Raw genomic sequence first — 15333 nt, 5'->3', positions numbered from 1 at the left:
TTTTGTTATTTCTTTGTTTTAGTGTGGTCAGGGCGTGAGTTAGGTGGGTTATCTATGTTCGTTTGTCTATGTTGATTTTCTCGTTTGGCCTGGTATGATTCTCAATCAGAGGCAGGTGTCGTTAGTTGTCTCTGATTGAGAATCATACTTAGGTAGCCTTTTTCCACCTGGGTTTCGTGGGTGGTTATTTCCTGTTTAGTATTTTTGTGTTTCACCTCTCAGGACTGTTCGTTTGTCGGTTTATTGTTTTTGTTTCAGTGTTCAGTTTTATTATTAAAACATTATGGACACTTACCACGCTGCATCTTGGTCCTCTTGGTCTCATCCATACGACGAACATTACAGAACCACCCGCAAAACAAAGACCAAGCAGCGTGGTAACGGGCAGCAGCAGCAAAAGCAGCGATCGCAGGACTCTTGGATCTGGGAGGAGATTCTGGACGGCAAGGGACCCTGGCCACAGGCTGGTGAATATCGCCCGCCCAAAAGCTGAGCTGGAGGCGGCGAAAGCGGAGAGGCGGCGGTATGAGGAGGCTGCACGTAAGCGCGGCTGGAAGCCAGAGAGGCAGCCCCAAAAATGTCTTGGGGGGGTGGCACACGGGGAGTGTGGCTAAGCCAGGTAGGAGACCTGAGCCAACTCCCCGTGCTTACCATGGAGCGAGAGCGACCGGGCAGGCAGCGTGTTATGCAGAGATGCGCACGGTGACCCCGGTGCGCAGGCATAGCCTGGTGCGGTACATAGCAGCGCCGCGTATCGGCCGAGCTAGAGTGGGCATCGAGCCAGGTGCCATGAGGCCGGCTCTACACATCTGGTCTCCAGTGCGTCTCCTCGGGCCGGTGTACATGGCACCAGCCCTACGCATGGTGTCCCCAGTTCGCCAGCACAGCCCAGTGCGGGTTATTCCACCTCACTGCACTGGCCTGGCTACGGGGAGCATTCAGCCAGGTAGGGTTGGGCAGGCTCGGTGCTCGAGACCTGTAGTGCGCCTCCACGGTCCGGTCTATCCGGTGCCACCTCCACGCACCAGCCCTCCGGTGGCAGCCCCCTGCACCAGGCTGTCTCTCCGTTTCCTCACTACAGGGTCTTCCATCTGTCCAGCGCCGCCAGGGTCTCCCGTCTGTCCAGCGCCGCCTGAGCCGCCCGTCTGTCCAGCGCCGCCTGAGCCGCCCGTCTGTCCTGAGCTGCTAGAGCAGTCCGTCAGTCAGGAGCCGCCAGAGCCGTATGTAAGTCAGGAGCCGCCAGAGCCGTCCGTCAGCCAGGAGCTGCCAGAGCCGCATGTTCATCCCGCCAGGAGCTGCCAGAGCCGCGTGTTCATCCCGCCTTTTCCTGTAGTCCACGATCAGCTCCTTTGTCTTGCTGATGTAGAAGGAGAGTTTGTGTTCCTGTCACCACACTGCCAGGTCTCTGACCTCCTTCCTATAGGCTGTGTCGGTGATCAGGCCTACCACTGTTGCGTCGTCAGCAAACTTAAGTGTTGGAGTCGTGCTTGGCCACATAGTCGTGGGGACTAAGCATGCACCCCTGAGGGATCCCAAGTTGAGGATCAGCATGGCAGATGTGTTGTTGCCTACCCTTACCACCTGGGGGCGGCCCATCAGGAAGTCCAGTATCCAATGGCAGAGGGAGGTGTTTAGTCCCAGGGTCCTTAGCTTAGTGATGAGCTTTGTGGCCACTATGGTGTTGAACGCTGACCTGTAGTCAATGAACAGCATTCTCACATAGGTGTTCCTTTTGTCCAGGTGGGAAAAGGCAGTGGGGAGTGTGATTGAGATTGCATCATCTGTGGATCTGTTGGGGAGGTATGCGGATTGGAGTTGGTCTAGGGTTTCCAGGATGATGGTGTTGATGTGACACATGACAAGCCTTTCAAGGCTACCAACATGATTGCAACGGGGCGGTAGTCATTTAGGCAAGTAACCTTTGCTTTCTTGGTCACAGGGACTATGGTGGTCTACTTGAAACGTAGGTATTACAGACTCAGTCAGGGAGAGGTTGAAAATGTCAGTGAAGACACTTGCCAGTTGGTCCGCGCATGCTCTGAGTACACTTCCTGGTAATCTGTCTGCCCTGAGACCTTGTGAATGTTGACCTGTTTAACTTCTTGCGACTACAGGGGGTGCTGTTTTCTCATTAGCATAATTGCATTACAGATTAAACGGCTTCCTACTAAATTCTTGCTCGTACAATATGCATATTATTACTATTATTGGATAGAAAACACTCTCTAGTTTCTATAGGCGTTGGAATTTTTTCTCTGAGTGGAACAGAACTCATTCTACAGCAATTTCCCTGACATGGAGTCAGATTTCACACATTTTGGCCCCTGATCTGGAGTCAGTTTAAAGGCCACTGTGAACGCTATCAGGATACGGACACTGCTTACGTCTTCCCCTGGATGCCTTTACGTGATGACGATTTGAATGGTATCGATTGCGCAATCATAGCCACTATAAATGAAAAAAACCTGTAGGTAGGAACTCTTTTCCAGCTGCGTCGGGTGCGCGGTGGACACCGACCTGCTCTTTTTCCAAGCATTAGTGTAGCCAGTAATATTTCTCAGGTCATGTTTTTACTCGTTTATAGGAGTTAAAAACATCATAAGGTAGTTAATTTAAACCGTTTTATAGCAATTTATATCTGTTTAGTGCGCATTTTGGGACATTTATTTCTGAGACACTTTGAAGCGCCGGGCAGGTTTCCAGTTCATGCCGAACGCAGTTGGCATTTCCACATGGCAAGAGGACAGCTTTCGACCAAAAGACGATTAGACCCAAGAAAGGATTCTTTGCCCAAGATTCTGATGGAAGAACAGCTCAAAGTAGGAACAATTTATGATAAATCGTGTTTCTGTCGAAAAATGTTAATCGCTTATGACGCCATCTTGTTAGACGTAGCTTCGCTTGGCGCAAACTGTATTGAAAAGTAAGTATAATTTAAAAAATGTAAATCAGCGATTGTATTAAGAATTAAATTGTCTATCAATCGCTGTCCACCCTATATTTTTTAGTCACGTTTATGAGTATTTATGTATACGACATTGTCTGACCAGCTGGGCAACTTTTGTCATTGTCTAACCATGATTTTGGTGGCTAAATATGCACATTTTCGAACAAACTAAGATATTGATAGCCACTAACCAAGAAAAAAGCTCATCAGATGACAGTCTGATAACATATTTATGGTATAGGATAGGTTTTGTTAGAAAAATTTGCATATTTCAGGTAGATGTCATAGTTTACAATTGCACCCACCGTCACAAATGGACTAGAATAAATACAATGAGCAACGTGTTTACCTAACTACTAATCATCAAACATTTCGTAAATATACACAGCATACACTAATCGAAAGACACAGATCCTGTGAATACAGACAATATTTCAGATTTTCTAAGTGTCTTACAGCGAAAACACAATAAATCGTTATATTAGCATAGCACATATGCAAACGTTACCAGAGCATTGATTCTAGCCAAAGAGAGCGATAACGTAAACATCGCCAAAATATATTAATTTTTTCACTAACCTTCTCAGAATTCTTCAGATGACACTCCTGTAACATCACATTACAACATACATATACAGTTTGTTCGAAAATGTGCATATTTAGCCACCAAAATCATGGTTAGACAATGAGAAAAGTAGCCCAGCTGGTCAGAAAATGTCCTGCGCCACATTAGACAGTGATCTAGTCGTATACATAAATACTCATAAACGTGACAAAAAAATACAGGGTGGACAGCGATTGATAGACAATTTAATTCTTAATACAATCGCGGAATTACATTTTTTAAATTATCCTTACTTTTCAATACAGTTTGCGCCAAGCGAAGCTTCGTCAAACAAGATGGCGTCCTAAGCCATTAACATTTTTCGACAGAAACACGATTTATCATAATAAATTGTTCCTACTTTGAGCTGTTCTTCCATCAGAATCTTGGTCAAAGAATCCTTTCTTGGGTCTAATCGTCTTTTGGTCGAAAGCTGTCCTCTTGCCATGTAGAAATGCCCATTGCGTTCGGCATGAACTGGAAGCGTGCCCAGAGATTCACAGTGTCTCAGAAATAAATTTCCCAAAATTGCACTAAACGGGTATAAATTGCTATAAAACCGTTTAAATTAACTACCTTATGATGTTTTTAACTCCTATAACGAGTAGAAACATGACCTGAGAAATATTACTGGCTCCACTAATGCTTGGAAAAAGAACGGGGTCGGTGCCCACCGTGCGTCTGACGCAGCAGGAAAGGAGTGCCTACCTACACCTGTTTTTCATTTATAGTGGCTGTGATTGCGCAATCCACACCATTCAAATCGTCATCACGTAAAGGCATCCAGGGGAAGACGTAAGCAGTGTCCGTATACTCATAGCAATAACAGTGGCCTTTAAACTGACTCCAGAACAGGGGCCAAAATGTGTGAAATCTGACTCCATGTCAGGGAAATTGCTGTAGAATGAGTTCTGTTTCCACTCAGAGACAAAATTTCAACGGCTATAGAAACTATAGACTGTTTTCTATCCAATAATAATAATAATATGCATATTGTACGATCAAGAATTTTGTAGGAAGCCGTTTCAAAAATTACACGATTTCCATAAATAGTGACAACAGCACCCCCTAGCCTCAACAGGTTAATAAAGTAAGGACGAAACACGAAAATACTTTAACAACCTACAAAACAAATAAACGATGTAGACAGACCTGAACATGGAACTTACATAAATACACGAAGAACTCACGAACAGGAACAGACTACAAACAAACGATACAGTCCCGTGTGGTAACATATACGGACACAGGAGACAATCACCCACAAACACAGTGTGAACAGCCTACCTTTATATGGTTCTCAATCAGAGGAACCGTCAAACACCTGTCCCTGATTGAGAACCATAAGGCTAATTACACCTGACCTAAACATAGAAACACAAAACATAGAATGCCCACCCTAACTCACGCCCTGACCAACTAAACACATACAAAAATAACAGAAAACAGGTCAGGAACGTGACAGGATGGTCCGCCCAGTTCTAACTAGTGTATTTAACAAAGTTTACCTACGGGTAGTGTATGCCCATGGGCGTCTTATCTTGGTTACCCCCTTTTCCCACCATCAAACAAACACTCACACACCATAACCAAAACAATACTCACAGGTGGGGACAAAGTGACATGTATCCTAAACCACACAAGAGGTCTACAAACATATTGCAATGTACAGAGAGATTGCTCTAGACAAAGAGATCGAGCTCTAGAGAAAACAACTGACAGGGTTTTTAAACCAAGGGAAAGGGAATGTGATTGGGTAGGAGAAAAGGAGCAGGTGTCTTCTGATTGATGACTGATTGGGGTATGATGATGGTCACCTGTGAGTAGGGGAGAAGGAGAGAAAAGAAATACACACAGGATACACACAGAACACTTGTATCTGTAACAGCTAATTAGCAAACATTTGATGACATATACCATCTAACTGTAGGATCATGATTATGAAAGGGATTTGGAAATATATGATGTTTAATCTGTCAGCAACATCATTACCCTTAATATTAAAGATGCCAACTGCAATGTTGGCGGCAAAATGTTTGTTAAAACCTCTCGCTTTGGTTGGAATTCGTCAATAAGCATTCAATACATGTATAATTACTGTCTTACCTCAATTAGCTACAATATTTAGTTGAATCCATACAATTATGTGGTCAGCCATTTTGGATACAAGAAACACTGATTTCCTGTTATATGAGCAGACTAACTAGAATAATGCACTGCCCAGCATTAGCAGTGCTGCGAGCAGAAGTGTGGTGTGTTGACATGCGTCCCAGCACGTTTCAATATGCACAGATTAAATCCAATGAGAACAGTGATTTTATTCTATACCAGGGTCATGATGCGAGTTCAGTGAGGAATGTCTGGTCAGTGTTACTGAGCAATAAGCAATTACAGTTTTTTTCAATTGCTAACAAGCAATCGGTCAACACTGAAGCTACTTTTTCAAAAGTCTTTACACGGTCTACATTACCAACATGCACCTTGGCCAAACAGTTAATCTCACCTCCAAAACTCACTCAAACCACCAAAACACTTCATACATGTCTCAGAATAAGCTCGTTCGGCCATAACACTGACAACAGTTCTCACTCCGAAAGCATAGATTGTCACTCATAACACACTGACCTAAAAAACCCTAACAGGGACCATTACATAAATAAATAACTTTTCTCTTTGAAGTTTGAATTATTTTTCACATAAATCAGTGTTTCATTATAGAATAAGAAGAACACCTTTTCACTTTATTGACTGTACTTGTAACGATTCTCGTCGTCTGAGGAGTAGGAAGGATCGGACCAATATGCAGCATGGTAAGTGTTCGTCATATTTTAATAAACTGAACACTACAAAATACAAAAATAACAAAGTTATGTTTGTAACATCCAAAATGGCTGAATGGTGATACAAACACAAACCCAGGAAACATCACCCACAAAACACAATAGAAAACAGGCTACCTAAATAAGGCTCCCAATCAGAGACAACGACTGACACCTGCCTCTGATTGAGAACCATACTAGGCCAAACACATAGAAATATAACAACAGAACAAAACATAGAAAAACAACATAGAATGCCCACCCCAACTCACGCCCTGACCAACTAAAATAAAGACATAAAAAAGGAACTAAGGTCAGAACGTGACAGTACTGAAGTATATGTAACAAGAATGAATCAGAAACGAAGCAATTTGCTTCAATAGCCTTTATTTTTTCTATGTCTTTGCATATAGTAATAATAATTACAACAACAAAAAACAGCAACAACATGTATAGTATAATCACTCATACTGTACAGTACTGTGAGGGTACTAGTTCTCCCTCTCTCCTGCATTTGGCCACAAGTTCTCATCAACATGACATCTTATGTCTTCTCTGGCGATGCATCTTGGAAAGTGTCTTCTGGAATGTCTAATCCAACCTTGGCAGTCTTCAGGAGAAGTGTCTCCACACCACGCATTCATGGCATCCAGTAAGGACATCTGGTCATGTGGATGGTGGTCATAAACCTTCCACCTCCACGCAGAGAAAAACTCCTCTATGGGGTTTACGAAGGGGGAGTATGGAGGCAGGAATAGTACTGATATCCTGGTTTGGTTGCACCCTTAAACCGGCCTCTCTCAAAGAGAGACTGTGGTTTATAACATGGTCAATAATTGTGGCCCTTATCTCATCAAAGACCAACGCTCCTGGTATTCCTCTCCTTTGTCCTCCATGCATTCGCCCTCTCCCTGTACTCTTCTTTCCTCACCAACCTGTCTTCCTTGATGTTTTCAAACTAAATCATTCCAAACCGTCCTCTTTTGTTTGTTTGGTAACAAGACACTTGGGTAGGCTTTCAGCTGAAACTGCAATCAGCTGTGTTTGGAATGATTAAATATTCTGCTGAGCTTTTCTATGTTTCACTTTGGTTACTGCTGAAATACACAACATTTGCCATCATTCTGTTTTGAATGGGTTTTTAGCAGTTTTGGAAACAGTGTGTTAGCATTTAAAAACGTGCTGCAAATATATAGTTTTACAGGTGGTTGAGTATGAATGAGAAAAGAGTTAATGGATTTCGGGGAGAATGTGGTCATTGAATACATTTTGTGTGAAAGCAATGAAAAATGATTCACAGTTTGGTCCACATGCACTTCTGTTTTCGCTGTGTGAAGAGTTTTGACTTCAGTTTTGAGCAATGCATGTTAGCAATTGAAAAAAACTGTAATGGTATGTGGTTTGTGTTGAATACCTCATTTCAGAATCCAAGCAATACCCCCAAAGAGGAGACTAGAGAAGTGGTTTTACGTTGCTTGATTGACTACCTGGTATAAGATGGAGGTGACCTCATTAAATACAACCATGTGAGGACAATAAAGCATTTTCTGACCTGAATATCCTATCACCTGTGTGTGTGTGTGTGTGTGTGTGTGTGTGTGTGTGTGTGTGTGTGTGTGTGTGTGTGTGTGTGTGTGTGTGTGTGTGTGTGTGTGTGTGTGTGTGTGTGTGTGTGTCACTGGACTTCATCAGTTATTCTGTTCTCTGGCACACTCAGACAAGAGTGCTCTGAAATCGGAGTAGATAGCCAGAGCGAATTTATCACTTATGTCTATCGACAGTTGTTGCAGTGACATCATAAACATTCTTTTGAAATAGTTACTTAAATAGTGGACTTTTTTGTTTAGACATGTAGCTAAATCATCTCGCTAAAAAATGAACCATAATCCAAACTCATAAAGTTACTACCCTGCATGAATCTGCAGGTAACTAACCAACCAGGTTCAATGTTAGCCACGTTAGAAAGGATTACTTACAAATACTGACCAGCTCATACTGCCTGCTACATGGCAGACCAATCCGAACTCATCTCTCGGCATGTCCATCCACTCATTATCTCAGCCAATCATGGCTAGCGAGAAGGTTGCTGACTTTTTCCATGGCTAAACCAACTAGGCTCGTAATTTAACAATTTTCTTCCTATTTACAGATGGCATACAAGTTTATTATGAAGGCGCATGAAAGTTCACATGTTCCAGAAAGCATTTCTGACAAAAAACGCATTTTGATTTTAAAAAAAAGTTTGCGTTCAAATGGCTCTCCTGTGAAGAAGGCCTTGCGGTTCTAAATGGTCCATTCTCTAAAACCACAGCATCTGCTGAAAGGATGTGGCTTTTTGTGAATGTGGACATTGCTTCTTGTGTTCTTCAGTTTCTTATCTGTGTCATTTATGGGGAAATCAGCACAACTGACACAGGTGTTTCGTGACTGTACATTGCTGTTGACTGTGTAGCTCTTTGGGGCCCCGGATTTTGTGTGGAAAGAATACACTTGTTTGCAGATGATCTCCTGATATACCTGACCAATGTTGAAACTTTGCTAAAAATGTTTTCAGAACGCTCTCAAATCTCAGGATATAAAATGAACGTGGAAAAAAATATATTGTGTCAATAGTAAAAAGAATAATAACTCACAATCTATAGCAACCCTTTAAGTGGACCAAAAATATAATTCAATATTTAGATTGCTTAATAAGTGACAACAAACAACAAATATATAAAGATAACTTTATTCAATTACTCAACAATATGAAAGCAGATCTAATTAAATTGAGTAATCTTCCCATAAATCTTACATGTTAACTTCTTGCAACTATAGGGGGTGCTGTTTCAAATTAGCATAATTGTCTCTACAGATTAAACTGCCTAGTACTCAATTCTTGCTCGTACAATATGCATATTATTGTTATTATTGGATAGAAAACACTATCTAGTTTCTATAGCCGTTTGAATTATGTCTCTGAGTGGAACTCTTTCTACAGCGAAATCCATGACAGGTTTTGCGAAGGTCTGAGAGCGAAGCTCTGATCTCAGTTCAGTTTAAAGGCGTGTGTATATCCTATTGAACGACACGAACTGCACCCGCCTTCCCCTGGATGTCAGTAACCAATGAGAAGTGGAATGGGCTTCCTAGGTAGTTCTCAGAGGTTATAAAAGACCAAGGAGTGAGGTACGCCTTCTTTTCGACGTTGAACTTTACGCAGAGAGAGACCTCGGGATGCCATTTTCGAACGCTCAGTAATGAACTTTAGATATATCAGTCTGTAATTTAATTTGATATAGGTGTTAGAAACATCATAACGAAGCTATTTGAAACCGAGTTATATCAGATTATGCGAGTATATTGCTATTTTTCGGAATTTCCTCAGTATTGCGTATTGAGGATTTGGACACGTTAGCTAATGTTAGCAATTGTTAGCTATAGTTAGCTGCTATATCAGAAGTTGAATGCAACGTTTTACAACCAAGCAACGATTCTTTTGGACAAAAGTACCACTTGGCCAAGATTCCGATGGAAGCTCGTCGAAAAGTAAGAGCTATTTATGATGTTATTCCATTTTTATGTGGAAAAATGTAAACTCAATAATGGTAAATAGTGACGCCGTTATTGCGGCACTAGTCTGTCTGTAACGCACACTGTATGTCTAGTAACGTTAATTTTTAAAATATAACAGCGGTTGCATTAATAACTAATGCATCTTTCATTTCATGGCCAACCTGTATTTTTTTAGTCAAGTTTATGAATAGTTTTCGATAAAAATAGTTGTATTATCATGATGCTGCCGGGCAGATTGCTTGAGTAGTTGGACAGTATTTCCATTGTGTAAGCACGATTTGTGCCGCTAAATATGCACATTTTCGATCAAACTCTATATGGATTGTGTAATATGATGTTACAGGAGTGTCATCGGAAGAATTCTGAGAAGGTTAGTGAAAAAATTAATATATTTTGGCAATGTTGACGTTATCGCTCTCTTTGGCTAGAATCTATGCTCTGGTAATGTTTGAACATGTGGTATGCTAATATAACGATTTATTGTGTTTTCGCTGTAAGACACTTAGAAAATCTGAAATATTGTCTGTATTCACAGGATCTGTGTCTTTCGATTAGTGTATGCTGTGTATTTTTACGAAATGTTTCATGATTAGTAATTAGGTAATACACGTTGCTCTATTTATTTATTCTAGTCCATTTGTGACGGTGGGTGCAATTGTAAACCATGAAATCTACCTAAAATATGCACATTTTTCTAACAAAACCTATCCTATACCATAAATATGTTATCAGACTGTCATCTGATGAGTTTTTTTCTTGGTTAGTGGCTATCAATATCTTAGTTTAGCCGAATTGGTGATAGCACCTGATGGAGTAAGAAACTGATGGAGTTAGAAAAGTGGTGTCTTTTGCTAACGTGGTTAGCTAATAGATTTACATATTTTTTCTTCCCTGTAAAACATTTAAAAAATCTGAAATGGTGACTTTATTCACAGGATCTGTATCTTTCATTAGGTGTCTTGGACTTGTGATTTAATGATATTTAGATGCTACTATTTAATTGTGACGCTATGCTAGCGATGCTAATCAGTGTGGGGGGGGGGGGGGGGGGGGGTTGGGGGGGGGGGGGGGGGGGGGGGTTGCTCCCGGATCCGGGGTAGAGGCTCGTTAGAGGTTAAATAAACCTTTTTAGAATGGCATGGCTAATACCAATTACCCCACCCAAGACAGTCTTTAAAGACTGTCATAAGTCATAACAGATTTTATATGGGAAAATAACATTCATAGAATAAAAAGGAATGTTTTACATCTTCCAAAGTCTGAGAGTGGTTTTAACCTTCCAGTCTAGGAATTGGATCAACTCGCTACCCAAGACTTTTACTTGCGACACGTATTGAACAAAAATATAAACGCAACATGCAAATTGTCTATGATTTTACTGAGTTACAGTTCATATAAGGAAATCATGCTGCCAAATTCTCTAAAACGATGTTGGAGGTGGTTTATGGTAGAGAAATTAAAATGTAGTTCTCTGGCAACAGCTCTGGTGAACATTCCTACCGTCAAAATAACAATTGCATGTGCCCTCAAAACATGAGACATCAGTGGCATTGTCTCGTGCAACACAAGGTGCACCTTCTAATGATCATGCTGGGTTTTTTTGTACTTTCATCCCTTTTTCTCCCCAGTTGGTAGTTACAGTCTTGTCCCATCGCTGCAACTCCCGTACGGACTCCGGAGATGCGAAGGTCGAGAGCCATGCGTCCTCCGAAACACGACCCTGCCAAGCCGCACTGCTTCTTGATACACTGCTCGCTTAACCCGGAAGCCAGCCGCACCAATGTGTTGGGGGAAATAACGTCCAGCTGGCGACCAAAGTCCGCTTGCAGGTGCCCGGCCCGCCACAAGAAGTCGCTAGAGCGGACGATGCTGGGCCAATTGTGCGCCATACTGGGAATTTTCCAGTACATGTGTGACATCTTAGAGTAGAATAAGTGCACTCTATATATGTGTCTAGGTCATTAGTCACCATTAGACATGCACCTATCTTGGGAGTGGGCATGTCTGTTTATTTTTGTACCATTGATATGGCCTAATGTTTACCGTTGCTATAGTTACGTCACCACTGGAATCTATGCTCTACATGCACCAGTCCCACACTAAAGGAGGGGAGTGTGAATGGACATGAATAACCATTGAAGTAATATGATACTAGAAGTCTGAACAGTTAGGATAAAAAATAAAAAATTCATGAACATTATAGTAAAATAGTAATAAATGTCAAGACGACATCAGCGATTGCCCAGTAAGGCCATTAAAAATGACACACTGTGCTGCAAGGTAGAAGAATATACAGCACAGATAAATATAGAAGTAATAACATTTGAAGTAAGAATATTCTCAAAAGGCACAGATAAATATAGAAGTAATAACATTTGAAGTAAGAATATTCTCAAAAGGCACAGATAAATATAGAAGTAATAACATTTGAAGTAAGAATATTCTCAAAAGGCACAGATAAATATAGAAGTAATAACATTTGAAGTAAGAATATTCTCAAAAGGAGTGAACAATTATAAAAACCTAGAGACAGGGTCAATAACCAATAGACAGAGTGCAAATAATCAGAGAAAGAAACATAACGTGGATATCAATAGGAGGGAATAGGTTGTGGTCAAGCCATCCAGGGATAAAGAGAACAGTTAGGAAGATTTAGCCCTGGACCAGTAGGGTGAAATCTAAGAACGAGAGAAAGAGAGGGGTTTTAATAAAGTGAATAGCACAACAAAACAAAACTAGGGAGCAAAGAATAAATACGAATATCACAGGAAGCAAAAGGAATAAACAGAAAAGTAAACCCGGAATATCAGAATATATTCCGGGTTTACCAGAATATCAGAATGTATTCCGGGTTTACCAGAATATCAGAATATATTCTGGGTAAAACCAGAACATCAGTAGTGTTAGAACAGAAAAGCAAGATAATAAATGAAAGATGATGTGGAAATAGGAAGACAAGTGTGAATAGTTTTGGTAATATGGGTTATCAATAATAGTGATATTTGAGGCGCAATACTGGAATAGGACATTAAGTCATCCGTATTCTCCAGTAATACATTTGCAGATGCTATAGTATAGGTTATAATGCAAGGTATTAAGTGCCATGACCAATTCATTATTATCCGGTGAAGTGCGTAGCGCTACCTTGGAAAAGAGTTATTAGAAGGTTTGTAATATAGACGGGGAGTGAATAAATCTAAAAAACCCTAGACACAGTAGGGAGAGGTTTGGGAATAATAACTATTCATATGTCGACAAACGGCCCCGTTTCTCCCTGTAATATGGAGCTATAGGATTTTAATAAAGCCATGGAGTCGCTGAAAGAAGCGCACAATAATTCTACCAATTCGGCTCTAATATGGGAAGAACTGAGCAAACTGGATAATATTGGGCAACATTTCCCTGCTGACTGAGAATTAAAATCAAATAAAGAATTCAGGGAAGCAATTATGACTTGGCACAATCACATAAAACCAGAATCAAAATCTCAATATACCAGCGTATTTATTTTAGCGTTCTTTCAGTGTAATCGCACTAACCACACTATCTGAGTATGGGTATTGTTAAATGGGGGATTGATTTGCACTTTTCACACCAAAGTACGTTCATCTCTAGGAGACAGAACCCGTCACCTTCCTGAGCGGTATGACGGCTGCATGGTCCCATGGTGTTTATACTTGTGTACTATTGTTTGTTCAGATGAACGTGGTACCTTCAGGCATTTGGAAATTACTCCCAAGGATGAACCAGACTTGTGGAGGACTACAATATTTTTTCTGATGGCTTGGCTGATTTCTTTTGATTTTTCCATGATGTCAAGCAAAGAGTCACTGAGTTTGAAGGTAGGCCTTGAAATACATCCACAGGTACACCTCCAATTGACTCAAATGATGTCAATTAGCCTTTCAGAAGCTTCTGAAGCCATGACATCATTTTCTGGAATTTTCCAAGCTGTTTAAAGGCACAGTTAACTTACTGTATGTAAACTTCAAACCCACTGGAATTGTGATACAGGGAATTATAAGTGAAATAATCAATCTGTCTGTAAACAATTGTTGGAAAAATTACTTGTGTCATGCACAAAGTAGATGTCCTAACCGACTTGCCAAAACTATAGTTTGCTAACAAGACATTTGTGGAGTGGTTGAAAAACTAGTTTTAATGACTCCAACCTAAGTGTATATAAACTTCCGACTTCAACTGTATATTTTTTCTCTCTTTTGTTTTACCATGTAATCAGAATTATAATGTTAAATTGCATCAATACATAGCGATGGCTGGATGTTACGGTACAATTAGTTGCATACAAGGTTCATAGTCTGTGTTTTCGATAACACCCAAGGATGAAAACGAAGGAGAGGGCATGGAGACCAGCATAACATGGCCATGGAATGTAACGTATGGACGTTTTCCCCCCCTAGTTTTAGTCGCATCAATGGGTGGTGTTGTCACTCCCTGACCTTAGAGAGCCTGTTTGGTCTCATTCAATTGACGATGGACGTAACAGGTGTAAAGTTATCCTTTTCAAGTCAATATGTTTTTAGGTTTCGTGGAACATAAGAGTGATCATTGTTCCAGAGGAGGGACTGATGTATATTGACTAATTGATTTGAGAATGTTTTAGTATGTTTATAGCTGAAGAAGTGCGTTAGGAGTAGTAACTAGTGTGTTACGGGTTAGATGGAATGATATATGTGCAAACGTATCTGTAGCAGGAGGCGAGGTGTTTGAGACAGAATGTTTACATAGGGCTGTTAAGTGGGATTGAACGTGACTGCAGTGAAGATCTGTGGGGGCTCAGGAATTAAGGTCGTGGTGATAGAGGAGTATCATCCCCAAGAGACTGTATATTGTTACAGGAGATAGCTCATTGGAGAGGGAGGACAGCTAACTGTGCACAATATAGGGAGTTAATAAAGTTAAATTGAACGCATACCCAGATCATGGTTATGTTTTGTGTTTTTTGTTGCTTTCCAAGTCTTATGCTATCACTCTCTTAGGAACCAGAAGGAGAAAGTGGAGAAACTAAAAGCAGCTCAGCTGAAGTGAAAGAAGTCACTGTCATTTTGTTGTGTGATGAGAGATGGAAATAAGATTGTGTATGGTGTATTCATAGAACAGAGGCCATAAGTCTCTGAGTTTGAAAACCTCACAGAAAAAAAGGTGAAAACCTGAACCAGGAACAGAGGTTCTGATCCCAGAGGTTCTGATCCCAGGGGACCAGGTCTACATCCGAGTGTTCCGGAGGAAGTGGAATGAACCAAGGTGAGAGGGTCCCTACAAGGTGGTCCGAGCGACATCAACAGCCATCCAGGTGAAAGGAAACACTACGTGGTACCTTCTAAACCACTGTACCATAGTTCCAGAGGGGATCGGCGAATGACCATTGAGCCATGAGGAAGGAGAAG

General features: G+C 41.1%; 1 protein-coding gene across 1 annotated transcript in view; it reads left to right on the top strand.

Moving 5' to 3' along the window:
* Nucleotides 1-693: 693 nt before the first annotated feature.
* Nucleotides 694-15333, top strand: part of LOC129812121 (lutropin-choriogonadotropic hormone receptor-like) — a 31421-nt gene continuing 16781 nt past the window's right edge. Inside the window, exons 1-2 of the mRNA XM_055864049.1 lie at nt 694-784; nt 15106-15190. Of these exons, the coding sequence (XP_055720024.1) occupies nt 694-784; nt 15106-15190 (176 nt within the window). The remainder of the gene's footprint in view (nt 785-15105; nt 15191-15333) is intronic.

The sequence above is a fragment of the Salvelinus fontinalis genome, chromosome 15 (assembly GCF_029448725.1).
Source record: "Salvelinus fontinalis isolate EN_2023a chromosome 15, ASM2944872v1, whole genome shotgun sequence".
NCBI lineage: Eukaryota > Metazoa > Chordata > Actinopteri > Salmoniformes > Salmonidae > Salvelinus > Salvelinus fontinalis.
The sequence above is the reverse complement of the archived record's forward strand: the minus strand, read 5'-3'. Positions and strand labels throughout refer to the sequence as shown.